We start from the raw sequence: 20,771 nt of genomic DNA on the forward strand, positions 1-20,771 counted from the left end.
GAATTGATTGGGATAAATTTGTGGATTAAGAATACTTTTCATCACTTTTCAACTCCAAAACAGCATAATTTCTTAATATCTGTAAAGAATGCATCAGTGAATGACATTTATTGATCCCTTTACATTATTTTCAACAAACTAACATGGTATTATGAAACGTATTATGAACAAATTTTTTATTCTGCTAAAACAACTCAAAAACATTTTTACTTTTTATCATCATTATGTTATTATGGTTCCATAATTAACTGATATCTAAAGTTCCCTTGGCATTGACCAATTATTTCAAACTTCTTGTAATTCAACTTTAAGAATGGATCAAATCAGAAACAAACACTGTTTTTAAACCATCATTGCAAAAGGCACTGATCAATAGTACAGTAAAATAGCTTAGTCTTTGCTGTATTTAGAGCCTGTGAAAAGTATTATTTCTTAATACTTTGGCAAATAATTCAAATGCTAAGCCTGTGTGTGTGTGTGTGTGTGTGTGTGTGTGTGTGTGCGCGCGCGCGCTAGCAGACAGTCGACATCATATGCTATCTTCAGTCACTCCCCACTTATTTAATATTTACCCTAAATTTATTTCCTTGTATATGTAGGAGGTATGTGCAGGTGTTAATTCATCAATCCAGAGTCCAGATGAAGGCATTATATCCCCTGGAGCTAAGGAAACAGTTGTGAACTACCTGACAGGTGCTGATAACTCAACACAGGTCTTCTGCAAGAGCATATACAATCTTCATCACTGAGCCTTCTCCCCAACCCCAGCCAACTCCTTATTTTTAGACACAATCAATCTGGAGTTCAAAGTTCAAATTAGATTGTGGTCCAGCAACCTGGAATATGTGCCCATCTGTCCCACTCCAGCCTTTTGTAGACATATGCTGCCACACTCCACTATTTCCAGAGCTGCTAGGGATGCGAGCTCAGACTCTCATGTTCGCATTGTAGAGAGGTTTGCATTCGGCCTGCTCTCCTGGTATTCAATCCATATTTATTAATGTAGATGTTTTCCTGTATTCTGAGATAAACCTGCCCTTTAGAAGATAGCAACCTGATAAGGGGAAGGCAAGTATATACAAATACAAACATGTATATACATTTGTATGCCAACATATACATATGTAGACATATGGAAAAACACATATATGCATATATATATACTCATATGGACCTTTCTACACTTAAATATGTTCTATGAGTGCATATATATGTTCAAACGAGTGCAAATATATGTGTATATTTTTAAATCCAAATATGAAAATATTATTTACTCCAAATAGTTTAATATAAACATTTAACATCAGAGAATTTCCTGGAACTTTTAGAAAGGTAGTACATACAAATTTTTTTACTCAGTTCTAATTCTACAAAGGCCAAAGAATTTAAAATAATAGAAAATAAAGAGGTGCCACATTTAGGAGGAGCTGAAACAGTGATGCCGGTGAGGTGGCTTCTGGGGCTGTTCCCCTGGTATTTCCCTCTGGTTATTTCACCCTTTCACCCAACTCTCAATGTCTTAACCCTACCCCAGTGGTCCAGTATTCACTGGAGTCAGCTTCAAGGATCCAGAGCAGAAATGATAAGAAAGACTGTGAAATGACTTTTAGGTGCTGATAATATGGGAAAGAGCAAAGATGAGAGATAGCATAATTTCGGTGAACAAAAATATTTCCTAAATGACGTGGTCCAAGCTTCTCCTTTCTGTGGTTAGTGGCAGGGTGTGTGTTTCTCATTTTTCTCCAATAGCAGAAGCTTAGCATAGGGAGTACCCACAAGCTAATTTTGCTGTGATTTTTATCATATCATAAAAACATTCCACCTCTGTTTGGCTGCACTTTTCTGGCATGACTTTTATTGCAGTCACGTATCAAGTTAGCAGATGTGTACTGTCTTCTGAAGATATTTCTATTGTTTATAGTAGATTTTAGAATTTTGCCTCATAAGTGGCTTCAAAATTAATTTTGTGAGCATTCCAGTTTTTCCCGCTGGTGGTGCTTGCTCTCTTTAGAGGGTAAAGGGTTTAAAATTCACTATAGATCAGTATCTTCATATTTGAACTTACAGTTATTTTAAAAAATATTTTACATCTATGACCTGGAGAGGACAGGAGCTCCACAAGGACCAAATACATCAGGGCACAAGGGTCTCTTATGAGACTGTTTCTCCAACCAAGGACCCTGGATGGATATACCCTAGAACCCCTGCTTGGATGTAGCCCATGGTAGCTCAGTATCCAAGTGGTTACCCTAGTAAGGGGAACAGGGACTATTTCTGACATGAACTCAATGGTGGGCTCTTTGACACACACCCCCCACCGCCCCAAGGGAAGCAGCCCTGCTAGGCCACAGAGGAGGACTTTGCAGCCAGTCCTGAAGATACCTGATAAACCAGGGTCAGATGAAAGGGCAGGAGGTCCTCCCCTATCATTGGACTTGGAAAGGGGCAGGGAGGAAATGAGGGAGGGATGGTGGGGTTGAGAGGGAATGAAGGAGTGGTATACAGCTGGGATACAAAGTTAATAAAATGTAACTAATGCTAAAAAATTTTTAAAAAACTACAATAAAAAAGTATTTTACCTCTAAATCAAGTGCCTCTGTATATATCCTTTATTTACAGCTTATTAAAATATGCACCTAAATTTGTTTCTACAAATGCTTCCTACTCTATGTAAAAATTTGGACCAACTCAGGACTGATTAGTGACTGAATAGTACTTTCATTTTATAATTACCCTACTTTATTCCAATCTTGCTTCACATTTAAAAGGCAGCATGTTTAATTTTAGTACTGATTTCCAGAGGAAAAGAAGAAAAGATCTCCTATGAAAAACACTAACTTCCCTTTCTCATGTGAATCTTAGGTTTGAATTTAATGTGTCTAGGAATTTACTTCTGAAAATTTATTTTTAAACTTTCGTTGCAGACGTTTGGAGCAGAACTCCATCAAAGTCATCCCTCCAGGAGCTTTTTCACCCTATAAAAAGCTCAGAAGAATGTGAGTTAACAGTGTTGTACAAAATATGCCATTTTTAAATTATGTAGGTCAAGACTAGGCAAGGATAATTAAGCATGGATATTGAAGAGATTGACAACTTAATAACATGTGATTGCCAGTTGTATAATAGCACTTTAATCTTACTAGTGAAACCTTGTAATTTTTAATGTTCTCTGTAATTTAGTTTATTGATTTCCACAAAAAGTGGTCATGACATCTTTGGTACGGTATTGTCTAATTAAGGCATGCCATCTGTACTTATAACTTAAGCAAATGGATAGTGGCTGTTTTACAGAATGTGATTCATCTGTATATTTTAGGATTGTCCGATGCTTCATTCTGAAAGTTGCACATGTATGTTCATAGAGAGCATGTACAATGAATGCCCTTCTTCTGTAGCCGGGCTCCTGTCAATGTATGTCATTTAACCTAACCTTGTTTCTGATTGCAGCGACCTGAGCAATAATCAGATCTCTGAGCTGGCACCGGATGCTTTCCAAGGATTGCGCTCTCTGAATTCTCTGTAAGTCGACACAGCTTTGCTGGAGGAATCTAGATTTTCTCAACAGCCTGGGGCATCTATGTTTTCAGATCAAAAAAGAAAAAAAAATATCTCTTTTTTATGATGAGTTATGAATCCTTTATCTTCAGTTATTATTAACGGATTTCATCATCTCATGGAGGCCTGTTGTATATCATTAATCCTAGCCAGTTTTTAGGGTATAATTTGTGGGTTTTTTTTTTTCATTTTGTTTGTTTGTTTTTCTTTAAAGGTTTGTTATTAAAATAAGAAGAGCAGTTGCTTTGGGAAATTTGTTTTTTTTTTTTTCAGCTATAATTAGGGGACAGTTTATTTTGAAGTACTCTGGACAGCTCTAGATTTATGGTCTCTTAGTCTATAGCTTCATGTGTCTCAGCACAGTACAGTGTGGGTCCTTTTAGAGTGACAAACCTTGCCCAGGCATCACTGAGAATTAGTAAGCAGAGCCCTGAGAGCCATCCTTTGAGCCTTTCCTCAACACAGGAGGATTGTCTATCCCCAAAATAGCCTCATAAAAAGCATTAGTTATGAAGCTCAAGAGGACTTTCAGGAACATAGCTATGCAAATTGGAGAGCAACTAAAATAAGTTACTAAAGGTTACCATTATTACAACTTATACAAAATTTTCTAACTGTATCAAGTAAAATAATCTTTAGTTGTTTTATAATTTGTATGTAAAGCTTGGCTTGCTCACTTGTTAAGGGTTTCAATCGATAAAAATTATAGCCAGCCTCTCAGGTTTCAGAAATCAACCCCTTTCTCCTTCTCCCTAGAGTATCTTGTAATAAGTAGAGCAAAATCTGGTTTCACATGTTTTTTTCCTACCTCATCTCTTAAGATCTCTGTAAACATCTTCAAGTATATATTTAGGTCAGTTTGATTGATACATCAACTGGAAATGTGAAACACCTCTACAACACCTCTACAAAATGTTCATTAAAAAACTGAAATAGAAACAATTTTAAACTGTATTAATTAATTAATTTCGAAAATAGTGTCCTGTCATAGAGAAGTCAAGGATTAATGTACAAAGATTCTTATGACCACTCTTCATATAATTTACTATTATTAACATTGATACTTATGTCTTATATTACATTTTATGCTCCTGTGAATTAATATGGCATACAATGTATTATTAGCACAATATCTTTTAAAAATCATACACATATAATTGAATGATATTTTTCCATGCGGACAAAACATGTTCACATTTTATATTTATTGATATTTCTATGTGTGCTTGTGTGCATGAGTGGAGATTGGAAGACAATTTACAGACATTCAGTCTTTCCTTTCACCTGTGGGCCCCAGGGATTAAATTCAGGTCCACAGTTTTGGCAGGCACTTTAACGTGCTGAGTCATCTCCCTGCCTACATCATGGATTTTTGTTTTTCTCACTGTGACAACACTAAAATTTCTGAAATGTTTAAAAGACTTTGAGGGAAAGCATACAGGACAGAATACTATGCTCTCTGTAGTTGAATTGATTCCTCTTTTAATCTTGTGGGAGGATATTCACAGACATTCACGTCGGTGTGCCGTGAGTGGAGAATAGCAAACAACTTTGGTTGTAGGTTTCTGCTTCCACTCTGTTTATGACAAGATCTCCTTTTCTCTCCCTTTGGACACTTCAGGCTAGCTGGCCTGTGAGTTTCTGCAGATTCGCGACTCCTGGCTCTCGTATCCTAGACGCAGAGAGCAAACTGCTAGAGATGACAGGCACGGCCGTGGCACATTGCTTGCCTCCTGCACCTCCGTTTGAATGTTTCTGGATTTTAAGTGTTCCAGAGAGTGTCCATGCCCCAAATCCTTAGCCTGTGAGCACCTGCTTCTCTTCATTTTAAACTAGTACATTCAGAACTACCCCAATTCACTGGCAGGGATGGGGAATGGCTGTCTAAACGCCCATAGTACTCTTGTAGAAGACATCAACTTATTCCCAGGGCCCATGTCAAGTGTGGATGTCAGCAACGACATGCACATTCCCCTATAAGAAATATATCTGGGCACAGGGTCTTTTCTGAGACTGACACTCAACCAAGGACCATCTATGGATATAACCTAGAACTTCTGCTCGGATGTGGCCCGTGGTAGCTCAGTAACCAAGTAGTTTTCCAAAGTAAGGGGAACACGGACTATTTCTAACAGGATCTCAAGGGCAGGCTGTTTGACACCCCCCCCTCCAGGGGAGGAGCAGTCTGTTAGGCCACAGAGGAGGACTTTGCAGCCAGCCCTGAAGATACCTGATAAAACAGGGTCAAATGAAAGGGGAGGAGGTCCTCCCCTATCAGTGGACTTGGAAAGGGGCAGGGAGGAGACCAGGAAGGGAGTGTGGGGTTGGGGAGGGAATGAGGGAGCGGGATACAGCTGGGACACAGAGTTAACAAAATGTAACTAAAAAGAAAAATAAAATTTAAAAAAAAGATACTCATATACCTAATAAGATAAAATCTGTAGTTTTATTTTCACTTACTCTAGTTTCCTGTCTTCATCACCTACTTTCCAAGTTTCTTCTCTAATTGATTTGCATCCATAAGAAAAATCTGTATGTTTGGTCTGTGTAAGTGACCTTTCACGTGTGTGGGAAAGCTGTAACACTGGAATGTGAACAAATGCACTGTCTCTCCTTACATTGTGTAGCACCCTGATTTTTTTCTATTCCTTTGATAATTTTCCTCCTACTTAACAGTACATCCCACTCTCCTCTGAGATCTTAAAAGAGAAACAGTAGTTCCTTCATCCCAGGAATATCTTTTCCATTGCATGTCCATCCTTTATACATTAGAATCATATACTGCTGTTGAGCAATTACTCATTTAACCCCAATTTCTCAGCTTTCGTTTATGTCCCTCAGCACTCATCTACCCTTTTTTCTAAAGAGCATGTTTCTGGTTTGAAAATTATGTTTATTGTGTAAAATGCACAAACATATTTTAAAAGGTCCACTAAAATAACCTCTAGAAGGCAAAACACTTTCTACCTAGGTTGTAAATGTATATGTCCATATTTTCAAAGAAATGTATGTAATATTACTAATAAAACTTACTGCATTTAAAATATCTAGCCTTGTATTATAAGTTCTTTCGTGCTACAAAATAGCTTTCAAACTTTAACTTTTAGTTATATCTAGGGCTATTTTCTTTCTTTTTTTTTTTTTTAATGAGACAAGGTTTCAATGTGTAATAGGCCTGGCTGTCCAGGACTTGCTTTGTGGACCAGGCAGACCACATATTTATAATGATCCACTTGCCTCAGCCTTCCGAGTGCTGAGATTAAAGACAGGTGCCACCACTCCTGGTTTGGGTTCTTTTCTTTTTTATTTATTTTTATTTTATTTTTTTATTAATTACAGTTTATTCACTTTGTATCCCCCCCATAAGCCCCAACCTCCTTCCCTCCCAGCCCCACCATCTCTCCCCCTTCTTCTCGCTTGCCCCTCCCAAGTCCACTGATAAGGGAGATCCTCCTCTCCTTCCTTCTGATCTTAGTCTATCAGATCCCATCAGGAATGGCTGCATTGTCATCTTCTGTGGCCTGGTAGGGCTGCTCTCCCCTCAGGGGGAAGTGATCAAAGAACAGGCCAATCAGATTATATCAGAGGCAGTCCCTCTTCCCATTACTATGGAACCCACTTGGATACTACGCTGTCATGGACCACATCTGTGCAGAGGTTCTAGGTTATCTCCATGCATGTTCCTTGGTTGGAATATGAGTCCCTGGGGAGACCCCTGTGTTCAAATTTTCTGGTTCTGTTGCTCTCCTTGTGGGGTTTCTGTCCTCTCCAGATCTTACTATTTCCAACTTCTTACTTAAGATTCCACGCACTTTGCCCATCAGTTGGCCTTAAGTCTCAGTGTCTGCTTTGATAGTCTATAGTGTAGAGCCTTTCAGAGGCCCTGTGTGGCAGGTTCCTAGGTTGTTTCCTGTTTTCTTCTTCTTCTGATGTCTATCCTCTTTACCTTTCAGGATGGGGATTGAGCATTTTAGTCAGGGTCCTCTCTCTTGATTAGTTTCTTTAGATGTTCAGGGTTTTAGTAGGTAGACATCCAAAGTGTGTCTTGAATTATATCCTTTAAATTTAAATATGCCTATGAATTTTAATATATATAGTCAAGGGCAACTTAAGAATAAAACTTTTAACTTCTATACATTTTTCTTTTTTTAATTTTAACTTTTATTAATTGCACTTTATTAACTTCGTATCCCTCCATAAACCCTTCCTTCCTCCCCTCCCAATCCCACTTCCCCTCCACCTTCTTCAAGTCCACTGGTGGGGGACGTCCTCCTTTCCTTCCTTTTGATCTTAGTCTATCAGATTTCATCAGGAGTCGCTACATTGTCATCTTCTGTAGCCTGGTAAGGCTGCTCCCCCCTCAGGGGAAGGTGATCAAAGAGCAGGCCAATCAGATTATATCAGAGGCAGTCCCTCTTCCCATTACTATGTAACCCACTTGGCACTGAACTGCCATGGGCTACATCTGTACAGGGGTTTGAGGTTATCTCCATGCATGGTACTTGGTTGGAGTATGAGTCTCTGGAAAAAGCCCTGTGTTCAAATTTTCTGGTTCTGTTGCTCTCCTTGTGGAGTTCCTGTCCTATCCGGATGTTACTATTTTCCACTTCTTTCATAAGATTCCATGCACTCTGCCCAACAGTTGTCCGTAAGTCTCAGCATCTTCTTTGATAGTCTGCAGGCCAGAGCCTTTCAGAGGCCCTCTGTAGCAGGTTCCTAACTTGTTTCCTGTTTTCTTATTCTTCTGATGTCCATCTTCTTTGCCTTTCAGGATGGGGATTGAGCATTTTAGTTAGGGTCCTCCCTCTTGATTAGTTTCTTTAGATATACAGATTTTAGTAGGTTTATCCTATATTACATGTATATATGAGTGAGTATATACCATGTGTCGTTTTGATTCTGGGACAGCTCACTCAGGATGATCCTTTCCAGGTCCCACCATTTACCTACAAATTTCATGATTTTCTTATTTTTCATTGCTGAGTAATACTCCATTGTGTAAATATACCACAATTTCTGCATTCATTCTTCAGTTGAGGAGCATCTGGGCTGTTCCAGCTTCTGACTATTACAAATAAAGCTGCTGCAAACATGGTTGAGCAAATGTCCTTATTGTGTACTTGAGCCTCTCTTGGATATATACCTAGGAGTGGTATGGCTGGATCTTGAGGAAGTGTTTTTCCTAGTTGTCTGAGAAAACGTTAAATTGATTTCCAGAGTGGTTGTACAAGTTTACATTCCCACCAGCAGTGGAGGAATGTTCCCCTTTCTCCACAACCTCTTCATTATGTGTTGTCACTTGAGTTTTTGATCTTGGCCATTCTGATGGGTGTAAGGTGAAATCTCAGGGTCGTTTTGATTTGCATTTCCCTGATGGTTAATGAGGCTGAGCATTTAGTGTTTCTCTGCCATTTGATATTCCTCTATTGAGAATTCTCTCTTTAGCTCTGTTCCCCATTTTTTACTTGGATTACTTCATTTGTTGCTTTTCAGCTTCTTTAGTTCTTTATATATACTGGATATTATCCCTCTGTCAGATAAAGGGTTGGTGAAAATTCTTTCCCAATCTGTAGGCATTCATTTTGTTTTGATGACAGTGTCCTTTGCTTTACAGAAGATTTTCAGTTTCATGAGGTCCCATTTATTGATTGTTGCTCTTAGAGCCTGTGCTGTTGGTGTTGTGTTCAAGAAGTTGTCTCCTGTGCTAATGAATTCTAGGGTCTTCCCCACTTCTAACCGATTTAATGTGTCTGATTTTATGTTGAGGTCTTTGATCCAATTGGACTTTAGTTTTGTTCAGGGTGATAAGTAGGGATCTATTTGCATTTTTCTACATGTATGCATCCAGTTAGACCAGCACCATTTGTTGAAGATGCTGTCTTTTTTCCATTGTAATGTTTTTGGCATCTTTGTCAAAGATCAGGTGTCCGTAAATGTGTGAGTCTTCTGTTCAGTTCCCTTGATCCACCATTATGTTTCTATGTCAATACTATGCAGTTTTTATTACTGTTGCTCTATAGTACAGTTTAAGATCAGGGATTGAGATACCTCCAGAAGATCTTTTATTGTAGAGGATTGTTTTAGTAATTCTTGGTTTCTTGTTATTCCATACGAAGTTGAGAATTTTTCTTTCCAGGTCTGTAAAGAATTGTGTTGGCAATTTGATGGGAACTGCATTGAATCTGTAGATTGCTTTTGGTAAAATGGCCATTTTTACTATGTTAATCCTGCCAAGCCAAGAGCATGGGAGATCTTTCCATCTTCTGATATCTTCTTCTAATTCTTTCTTCAGAGACTTGAAATTTTTTCATACAATCTTTGACTTGCTTTGTTAGGGTTACACCAAGGTACTTTATGTCCTTTGTTGCTATTGTGAAGGGTGTTGTTTCCCTAATTTCTTTCTCAGCCCTTTTGCCTTTTGTATGCAGGAGGGCTACTGATTATTTTTAGTTAATTTTTTATCCAGCCACTTTGCTGAAGGTATTTATCAGCTGTAGGAGTTCCCTGGTAGAATTTTTGGGGTCACTAAGGTATACTATCATGTCATCTGAAAATAGTGATAATTTGACTTCTTCCTTTCCAATTTGGATCCCCTTGATCTCCTTCAACTGTCTTATTGCTCTGCAAGGATTTCCAGAACTATGTTGAAGAGATATGGAGAGAGTGGGCAGCCTTGCCTTGTCCCTGATTTCAGTGGGACTGCTTTAAGTTTCTGTCCATTCAGTTTGATGTTGGCTGTAGGCTTGCTCTATATTGCCTTTACTATGTTTAGATATGTGCCTTGTATCCCTGATCTCTCTGTTGGATTTTGTCAAATGCTTTTTCAGCATCTAGAGAGATTATCATGTGGTTTTTTTCTTTCAGTTTGTTAATATGGTGAATCACATCAATGGATTTACAAATATTGAACCACCCCTGCATGCCTGGGATGAAGCCTACTTGCTCGTAGTGGATGATATCTTTGATGTGTTCTTGTATTCGGTTTCCAAGTATTTTGTTGAGTATTTTAGCAACAATGTTGATAAGGGAGTTTGGCCTGAAATTCTCTTTCTTTGTTGGGTCTTTGTGTGGTTTAGGTACCAAGGTGACTGTGGCTTCATAGAATGAGTTTGGTAATGTTCCTTCTGTTTCTATTTCGTGGAATAGTTTGAAGAGAACTAGAGTTAGCTCTTCTTTGAAGGTCTGGTAGAATTCTGCACTGAAACCATCTGGTCCTGGGCTTTTTTTGGATGGGAGACTTTCGATGACTGCTTCTATTTCCTTCTGGGATATAGAATTTTTTAATTGATTTACCTGGTCTTCATTCAGCTTTGGTAAGTGGAATCAATCAAGAAAATTGGCCATTTCACTTAGATTTTCAAATTTTGTGGCATACAGACTTTTGAAGTAAGTCCTAATGATTGTTTGGATTTCCTCAGTGTCTATGGTTATGTCCCCCTTTTCATTTCTGATTTTGTTGATTTGGATGGTTTCTCTGTGCCTTTTAGTTAGCTTGGCTAAGGGTTTGTCTATCTTGTTGATTTTCTCAAAGAACCAGATCTTGGTTTCATTGATTCTTTGAATTGTTTTATTTGTTTCTAATTGATTGATTTCAGCCCTGAGTTTGATTATTTCCAGCCGTCTACTCCTTTTTGGTGTGTCTGCTTCTTCTTTTTCTAGAGTTTTTAGGTGAGCCATTAAGTTGCTTGAATGAGCTGTCTCGAATTTTTTCTTGAAGGCACTTAGTGCTATGACCTTTCCTCTTAGCACTGCTTTCATTGTCTCCCACAAGTTTGGGTATGTTGTGTCTTCATTTTCATTGATTTCTAGAAAGACTTTAATTTCTTTCTTTATTTCTTCTCTGACCCAGCTGTCATTTAGTAACAAGTTGTTCAGTTTCCATGAGTGTGTAGGCTTTTTGCTGTTTCTGTTGTTGTTGAGGTCCAGCTTTATTTCATGGTGATCAGATAGGATACAAGGGATTATTTCAATCCTCTTGTATCTGTTGAGGCTTGCTTTGTGACCAACCATATGGTCTATTATGGAGAAGGTTCCATGAAGTGCTGAGAAGAGGGTAAATTCTTTGTGTTTGCGTGTAAAGTCCTGTAAATGTCTGTTAGGTCTATTTGATTCATGACCTCTGTTAGAGACATTGTTTCTTTGTTTAATTTCTGTTTTGTTGACCTGTCCTTTGTTGAAAGTGGGGTGTTGAAGTCTCTCACTATTACTGTGTGGGGATCTATGTGTGGTTTAAGTTTTATCAATGTTTTTTTTTTTTTTTTACAAATGTGGTTGCTCTTGCATTTGGGGCATAGATGTTTAGGATTGTGATGTCTTCCTGGTGGAATTTTCCCTTGATGAGTATGAAGTGTCCTTCCACATCTCTTTTTATTAATTTTGGTTGAAAGTTTATTTTTATCAGATATTAGTATAGCTACTCCTGCTTGCTCCTTGGGTCCATTTGGTTGGAAAGCTGTCTTCCAACTTTTTACCCTCAGGTAGTGGCTATCTTTCTGGCTTAGGTGTGTTTCTTGTCTTCAACTTATTGCTGGGTTTTGTTTACAATCCATTCTGTTAGTCTGCGTCTTTTTATTGGAGAATTGAGTCCATTGATGTTGAGAGAGATTAATGACCACTGGCTGTTAGATACTTTAATTTTGACGTTGGCTGTGGTCGTAAGGTTGTGTGCTTGATTGCTTTTTGTTTTACTGTAGTGAGGTTAATTATTTCCTGTGTTTTCTTGAAAGTAGGTAGTTTTCTTGGGTTGTATTTTCCCTTCTAGTGTCTTCTGTAACATTGGATTTGTGTGTAGATATTGTTGAAATTTGTTTTTGTCACTGAATATCTTGTTTTCTCCCTCTATGAAGACTGAGAGTTTTGCTGAATATAGTAGCCTGGGCTGACATCTGTGTTCTCTTAGTGCCTGCATGATATTCGTCCAGGCACTTCTGGCTTTCATGGTCTCTGTTGGGAAGTCAGGTGTGATTCTGATGGGTTTGCCATTATATGTTACCTGGCCTTCTTCCCGTGCACCTTTTAGTATTTGTTCTTTGTTCTGTATACTTATTGTTTTGATTATTATGTGGTGGGAGGATTTTTTTTCTGGTCTAATTCATTGGGTGTTCTGTAGACCTCTTGTATTCTTATTGGCCTCCCCTTTGATGTGGGGAAATTTTCTTCAATGATTTTGTTGAAAATATTTTCTGGGCCTTGGAGGAGGGAATCTTCTTTTTCCTCTATTCCTATTATTCTTAGGTTTTGTTTTTTTATGTTGTCTTGAATTTCTTGGACAGTCTGTGTCAGGAATTTTTAGATTTATTATTTTCTTTGACGGATACATTGATTTCTTCCATTGTATCTTCCACACCTGAGATCCTTTCTTCCATCTCTTGTAGTCTATTGGTTATACTTACCTCTGTATTTCCTATTTTCTTCTGTAAGTCCTTTCTCTCCACAATTTCCTCCATTTTGTTTTCTTTAATTGTTCTAATTCTATCTTCAGATCTTGAGCCATTTTGTTGATTTCCTTCATCTATCTGACTGTATTTTCCTGTTTTTCCTTCAAGTCCTTTAGCTCTTTGTTTGAACAATCCTCTGTTTCTTTTATTTCTTTCATTGATTTAATTATATCCTCTCTAAAAGCCACAAACTGTTTGGCTGCAAATTCCTGTATTTTTTTAAGGATGGCCATAATCTGTTTTTACTTTATCTTCTTCTATTTCTTTACGGATGGCCATAATCTGTTTGTTTTTATCTTCCTTTATTTCTTTATGGATAGCCATAATCTGTTTGAGTTTATCTTCCTCTAGGTCTTTACACATTTTATTTTTTTCCTCTGTTATCCTCTTCATGAGCATAGATGTTAGGTCATCTTCTTGAATTTCAATTTTGCTGGGGTGTCCAGGGCTACTTGCCTCTGGATAACTATGTTCTTGAGATGCCATATTACTCTGTCTTTTGTTGGTTGATCTTTTACAATGGCTTCTACCCATTGGGCTATCTTAGGTGTTTGGAGTTAGTTTCTGGTCGTTCCTGGAATCCTGTGGTGGAGAGAATCCCTTTGGCAGGGAGATATTTTTTTCTGAAAGAAGCCTCCTCAGCTTTTTGGGTATGGTCACTGTATGGTCGGTGTTTTTCAGGAGTTGCCACAGCTCACCTCAGGCATATAGACCTGAGTGGTAGCTGTGGTCCTTGTTAGTTGAGAGAGCTCTCCTCTCACCCAGAAAAGTCCTGGAGATAGCTGCCCTGCTTCTGGGTTTCTTGTTGTAGATTTAGTGATCTGCTGCTGTAACCTGTGTGTCTTGTGGTTTGGTCAGTTTTGTTAGGAATGACTGGTTGCCTTTTGGAGCAGTATCTGGAGGTTGATCTCGGGGATTCCAGGCTTATGTAGGTTAGAGGTTGGGGCTCTGTCCCAGTACCCCAAGCGGTAATCTATGGCGGGCGGTACTGCTCTCCTGGTAGCAGCAGGCTAGCGGGTGCACAGCAGGTTCCTGGGTTGAACCGGTCAGCATGACCTTTTCCAGGGATATTCTGTCCATCCCCTTTGCTTTCTTCTCTGTGGGAATTTCTGCCGACAAGGACTCCCTGTCTCTGTTGCCCTGGGGTGCACAGCTCTGTCTGTGATGGAGAGCTGGGCCAGTAGCATGTGATAGAGAGCTGGGCGAGTAGCAGGTCTCTTTGCTCATGGCTGAAGCCCAGTTCAGTGATGGCCGCTTGCACCTGGCAGTCTGCGAGACCTTTTCCAGGGAAAGGAAAAGGTCCGTCCCATTTCCTTCCTTCCCTGTGGGTTTTTCTCACGACTGGGACTCCCAGTCTCTGGTGTTTTTGTGCCCACCATTCAGCCTGGGAAGGTGATCAGGACACACAGGCCTGTGGCTCTGGTCTGGTAACCTAGTGCCTACACGACCCGGGATCTCTTCTGGGTTCTGGCTGGGTGACCTGAGAGTGGACCCGACTGATTCCCATGCCGTGGTGGTTTCCTCTCACCTGGGAAACATGATCGCTGTTGTTTTAGGGCCCAGAGTTCAGTCTCTTGGTCGCTGTAAGGAAATCGTTGTCCTGCTCCTCAGACGCAGTGTTCTCCTGGCACTGCCATCTTGTGTCCCTGTATACATTTTTCTTACACTTTGATTTGAGATGCTATAATAGACATTATTGGGATCCTATTGTTAACACTTAAAGGTCTTTCGATCGTTTTCATTCAACTCATTTGCTTTTTATACCACTGTTTCACACTGCTTCAAAAAACGTTTCTCCATTGTTCTCAGCTAATTTATCATCATTTCACTTGTCAACCCAGTACCAGGACACCTAACACCTGTGCTAGGCAGCAGATGTCCTGATTTGATTAAGTCAAGGTCCTTTCCTTTCATATCCTCACTTGAGTGCAATCAGAGGTCAGTATCCCGATGGCGCATCCTACTTCACTCTTGGTGAAGGGTAAATACACACTTGAAAAGTTTTCGAGTCATATTCATAATCGTTATTTTCTCAGATCTTACACATGCAAATTGTACCATTTATTTTTTAAGTCCCTGGCCTCGTAGGGGTTCCTACTGAAATTACAGTGTTATGTACCTGAAATCCCTCATTTAATGAGCAATAGCTTCTAAACTAACTGATCTTCTTTACTATATATACTGTGATCTGATGGCCTGTAACCTATGTGCATGTTTATGTTTGGGGTGTTATATGTAGAAAACTTTGCATTTTGACAGGTACTATTTTCAAAAATGGTCAGATAAATCGTGAATTATATTTTTTATTAATCTTTGTTTTATTTGTATTTTACATTGTGTACAGTAATCCTTTATTTTATCTATAATCAGACAGTGTTTATTTTATTCAATTTTCACTTGGATAATATATTGTCTACTAAACTTCCTAAACATATTTGTATGTGTATATACATATATATTATATGAAATATATACATATATATTACATGAAATAGACTTGTTTGATTTTAATTTTTTTTAATATAATTGTTTCAGTGTCCTGTATGGAAATAAAATCACAGAACTCCCAAAAAGTTTATTCGAAGGATTGTTTTCCTTACAGCTACTGTAAGTATTTGATAACTCTGGATCTTTGGGACCTAATATTATTGTACTTTTTTAAATGCATCATCTGTTAGTTATCTGGAATCTTCAACCCAAAATGACACAGCTTAATGAAACAAAAATGATACATGTAGCACTGCTAACATCGATAATAGCTTGTATGTGGAGATACAACTCTTTAGAACTGTTCAAGAATGTTTCTCTCCACATTAGAGTGGATGATTGTGTTCCATTGCCCCACTGTGGAGAGGTTTTGTAGTGATGTGCACCCCATAAAGGATCTCTGTTATGATGTTACCAGTGTCTGGGATGGAGTTAGAGAAATGGGATGCATTCACCCTCCCCTTATCACAGAAAATCTAAAAGCAAAAATTCCAGATCGCTTCTGCAAACACAGTCTTGGGGCACAGTGAAAATGCCCTGGGTGAAATCTTCTGATTAACCCATATTGGGTTGTCTGTGACTCCCTCCATTGTATTAAATTCCTCTCTGCCTCGACTGTAGCTGCGCCTCGTTTGTACTGAAAGAAAATTTCACTGTATAGGACTAGATTTGATCCCATTTATCTTGATGCCTGACCATTTTCAAAGTAAGTTTGTCCAGGGAATGGGAAGGCAATCTGAGAGTTGAATTTAGTCTGCAGCATCCATTACATAGTAACCTCATTTGTGGCAGGCCCTGATCTGGAAGTTTTGCATAGGGAGATAAGCATACTGTGATGCCTTCCCTTGCCCTTTCCCACACCAGTCTCTCTTACAATTCTTAAATTCAGAATACGGTTTTCCTCTTTTAATTGTATTCATTGATTAGCATTTTGTGATTAAAAACTTATTAGTAACCCTACAATCTTCCTTATTGCAGGTATTATTTCTTTCTTGTGAACCTTACTGCCACTATTACATTCATACCTTCATTCATACATTCAGACATTATCCTCATATTTAAACCCTTTTCACCCTTCTACACAATTGTAGTTTCAACAATCATATCTAGATACAAGCACACAAAAAGACCAATGTGAAAACAACAACAAGAACAAAAACCTTACTGTGTGTATCATTCACCTCTCTAATCTACTTCATTAGTGAGTGATGATGCATACTGCTTTTGTGAGCTAATGTTTTTGAAAAGGTTCTAACTCTGAAATTGATGAATCAGCGTTGTTTTTATTTGATAAAATGATCCTATATACATCATAGGTAACTTTGCACATTATACAGTGTGAGCCTATGGTCAAAGTAGTTACAACGTCGCCGACACCCTCATTTTCCAAGAATACTCTCCATACCTACTATCCTCAACTGTTCTTACCATCATTTTTTTCTCTTTGACACCAACATTCAAAGTGTACTTATTCGTGGTGACTGTAATACATATGTGAGGAAAGCACAGGGATCTGAAAAAAAAAAAAAACCTAATTCATAAAGCCACTGTTTTTAATAGACCATCTCCCAACTCTCAAAGACAACCTGTCCTTCAGCCACATAAAAATACATATTATGTTATTTCAATCCTTTTACAAATAGCTAAGATTATTATGAAACAAAACATTTTAGCTTTGTTTGTATAGATAGTTAGTAGGAGAAAGTTCATTAATGGAAAAAAACAAGAAAAATGACTGCTGATGTATCTCTATTCTTAAATATATATTAGTGTGTGTATATATATATATATAATTTTAGAAAATAGACTTGAAATATAGTGATTTGAAAAAAAAAAAAAAACAAAACTAGGGATTGGAAAGTAGTCGAGAGAACCTGAAAATTCATGAGGCAGTGTATGGTAGAAAAGGAAATTGTTTGTGTTTAGCAAAATCCAGAAAACCAATGTGACTAGCAAGTCATACATCTGGGAGAAAATTCTGAATAGAGGGAAAGATAATCTGATCTAAATAGAAAATAGCAAGGTGTGAAATGGAATAGCCACAGGCTGAGGCTGTGGAGTCTCATGAGTGTGCCATAGACCTCGTGGGCTTTCTGAAGGATGTTGATTGACTAGACTTTTACTCTGATCAGAGCTATTGTGTGGTCCTAAGAGGTCATGATCCTATATCTCTTATAATGACCACTCTGGATGCTCTTCTAGAGACCGAACTTCTGTGAAGTGGCTGGAGACACTAATGTTTGGGTTGTTTTAATTTGTTCTTGACAACAGATACTGAACCTTCCCTACCTTTGTCTATGGTTTTACTTTAATGTAATCCTTTATATTATTTTTATCTTTTTAATTGAATGCATTTATGAATACCACTGGATTTCAGTTGAGTTGACCATATGACTTTTGCTTTTTCATGTAATCCATTCAGAATGCCTATGTTATTATTAAATTCATAAAGTTGGTGTTGGGATTAAATGCATTTCTCTTGCGTTTCCTATAGAAGGGCTCTATTACACATAACTTAATGAGATGCTACACCTTAACTTTACGACTGTTTGATCAAACAGATTATTGAATGCCAACAAGATAAACTGCCTTCGGGTAGATGCTTTTCAGGACCTGCACAACTTGAACCTTCTGTCTTTATATGACAATAAGCTCCAGACCGTTGCCAAGGGCACCTTCTCAGCTCTCAGAGCCATCCAAACTATGTATGTATGCAAAAGTTGGACCGAGTATAATAACGATTACTTTCACTGTGAATGTGAGAGCCGAGTCCCATGCAAGCAGTGTGTAAAACTCTTCTACTGTGTTTCTGAAAGGCATTTGGCCCAGAACCCTTTCATTTGTGACTGCCATCTCAAGTGGCTAGCGGATTATCTCCACACCAACCCAATTGAGACCAGCGGGGCCCGTTGCACCAGCCCCCGCCGCCTGGCGAACAAAAGAATTGGACAGATCAAAAGCAAGAAATTCCGTTGTTCAGGTAATTTCTCACTTCATGAGACATTTCCCCTAGGACTGAAAGCTACAGTTAGATGAGAATTAGCAATAGCAGCTGCCCTCCTCTGATTACCGAGCATCGGTCCAGTCTCATTGCGTTTACTTCTGTCTGGGTAGGGGGAAAGCAGGAGAAATAGAGAAACAACCCCAATAGTTTATCCAGCAAAATGAATATCCGTCAAATGAAGAGGATGCCTGGATCCTTTCAGAGGATTCAGATGTAACCAGGACCTTTCAGATGGCATGAAATACTCTTCAAAAGTGGTGCTACTCCTGCTTGGTCGCTATTCACCAACATCAAATAGTTAGCCATGCTTTTATTTACTCACAAACTGAAATAAGACTCGATCACATTTTTTTTTTTTTTTTTATCAACCAAAGAGAAGTATGGGGTAGAAGGCTCATGATGTCTCTTCTCTTTCTGAAATACCTGTGAAGACACAATTTGTTTGTGACTTTCTTTTTGCATTTGGAAAACAGTTCTTTTATTCACAAAAAGGATTGTATTGCTGTTAACTAGGAAGCTTACTCCGTTGTTCAGATTGGTCTATTGTTATATGTGTTCTGATGGTAGGAAATATTGACTATCATTAGGGGAGTATGCTACCTAACTCTTCTGAGCACATTTTGCATTGTGCAGTTAATTCATGCTAAACGTCTAATACGGAAACAAGATTTGTTATTGTCCATCTTTATAATGAGTTTATCACGCACTGTGTGTTGTTTACTTCTATGTGTATGCATTGCCACTTAGTTATCTGTAGTAACTTTAGTCCATTCTTAATCTAACATTACTCGTATCTCTGCTTGATGACATTCAGGTACAGCTATTTTTTTTCTCTCTCTTTTTTATTTAGCAAAAGAACAGTATTTCATTCCAGGTAGGTTTTGCTCGGTGGTAGGACTAACTGCAGATACCCTTTTCTTGACTTAGCTTCTAAACACTGACGTGCATGCTTTGGGAAGAACGTAAACACTCCATAGATAGAATAACTTTTGCATAGACCACTTGTAGCTGTATCCCAAAAACCCCACCTCTGCATGCAGCTTCTGATATCGAACCTCTTTATTAAACAACCACAAAAAAAAATAAACCACCTTTTTCGCCCTTTCCTTTTCGCACAATAACTGCAGTCTCGCACAGTAGCAAACCTATTTGAATGTATGGCTTTCAACTTAAGTCATGTTTTTCTCTCTCTATGTTGAATATCTAATCTTTCAGCCTGTTTTTAAAATATAGCTTACGAGGCTAGTTTTAAAGACAGCAGCCTCTCTATTGTCAAAGAGCTAGTTCTATGTAATATCAGGTATAAACATGCAGAACTGCGTTTTCAAAAACAACAAAATTCCTTATTTTTTAAAGCTTCTTGCTTTGAAAAGAATACTTTTTGCTTACTTTTATAATTTTTAATGTAAGACAGCTGCTTCATACTGCTTTAGATGCACTTGTGGTTTTTTATTAATTTATTTTCAATTGTACATTCTTGGCTGTCTGGAGTCAGATTATTACTCTACAAATGGAATATTCACATCCATCATGAAGTCATTAGCAGTTAATGGGCACTAAAGTCCTTGAGTAATCTAAGCTGAAGGAGAACATGTTTCTAAAGATGCAATTGTAATGTTTTATTTCTTTACTTACATCGAACACCTTCAAACTGATAAATGTAGAGCTAGCTCTTTAACATGTGTCCCCTACTTAGTTCTTGTGTAAGTGCCTCTTGACTTGTTTGCTTAAGTCACCATATATTAAAATATATATAGTATTGATTTTAATAATTTATTTATCCTACATTCTTATCATTTAATTAGTTGTATATACTTAATAGATTTAAGTATATTGCTTATTTTTAGTTTTAATGCTCAACTAATCATCTACATATTATTCCTGTGTGTACAAGCAGTAATGTGTTGGAAAGAGCAATTGGTTGGTCTTTATAGTCACTGTATAACTTTTGTTATTTTTATCCAGTTAAGTGCAAAGTTATCTAATAATTATGACTAGCTGAAAAAAGAAGCCCTTTGAAAACCAGAGTATGCACAGACTAACATACCAATATTATTTAAATTCTAAAATTGTGGCAATTCATCAAATCATTACCAAATTATTCAATTCAGTTTATTAATAATTTAGATACAAAATCCCAGTAAAACTCAATGCATTACCAAAAAAAAAAAAAAAAAAAAAAAAAAAAAAAAAAAGAGCTGTAGTTGTAATAGTGGTTAAGTTTTCTGCTCTTGCTGAAAGACAGGAGCCAAGATAGGTTTTAAAAAATAACTTCTGTATCAAAGAGC

At 37.9% G+C, this 20,771-nt stretch overlaps 1 protein-coding gene across 1 annotated transcript in view; it reads left to right on the forward strand.

Annotated features, from left to right (window-relative positions):
- The first annotated feature begins 881 nt into the window (after nucleotides 1-881).
- Slit2 (slit guidance ligand 2) overlaps nucleotides 882-20,771 on the forward strand; it is a 104,623-nt gene continuing 84,733 nt past the window's right edge. The window contains exons 1-7 of the mRNA XM_055624092.1: nucleotides 882-955; nucleotides 2,925-2,996; nucleotides 3,448-3,519; nucleotides 15,528-15,599; nucleotides 18,041-18,184; nucleotides 18,296-18,459; nucleotides 19,334-19,357. Of these exons, the coding sequence (XP_055480067.1) occupies nucleotides 882-955; nucleotides 2,925-2,996; nucleotides 3,448-3,519; nucleotides 15,528-15,599; nucleotides 18,041-18,184; nucleotides 18,296-18,459; nucleotides 19,334-19,357 (622 nt within the window). The remainder of the gene's footprint in view (nucleotides 956-2,924; nucleotides 2,997-3,447; nucleotides 3,520-15,527; nucleotides 15,600-18,040; nucleotides 18,185-18,295; nucleotides 18,460-19,333; nucleotides 19,358-20,771) is intronic.

This window comes from Psammomys obesus, unplaced genomic scaffold (assembly GCF_907164565.1).
Source record: "Psammomys obesus unplaced genomic scaffold, mPsaObe1.curated_primary_1811, whole genome shotgun sequence".
NCBI classification, from domain to species: Eukaryota; Metazoa; Chordata; class Mammalia; order Rodentia; family Muridae; genus Psammomys; species Psammomys obesus.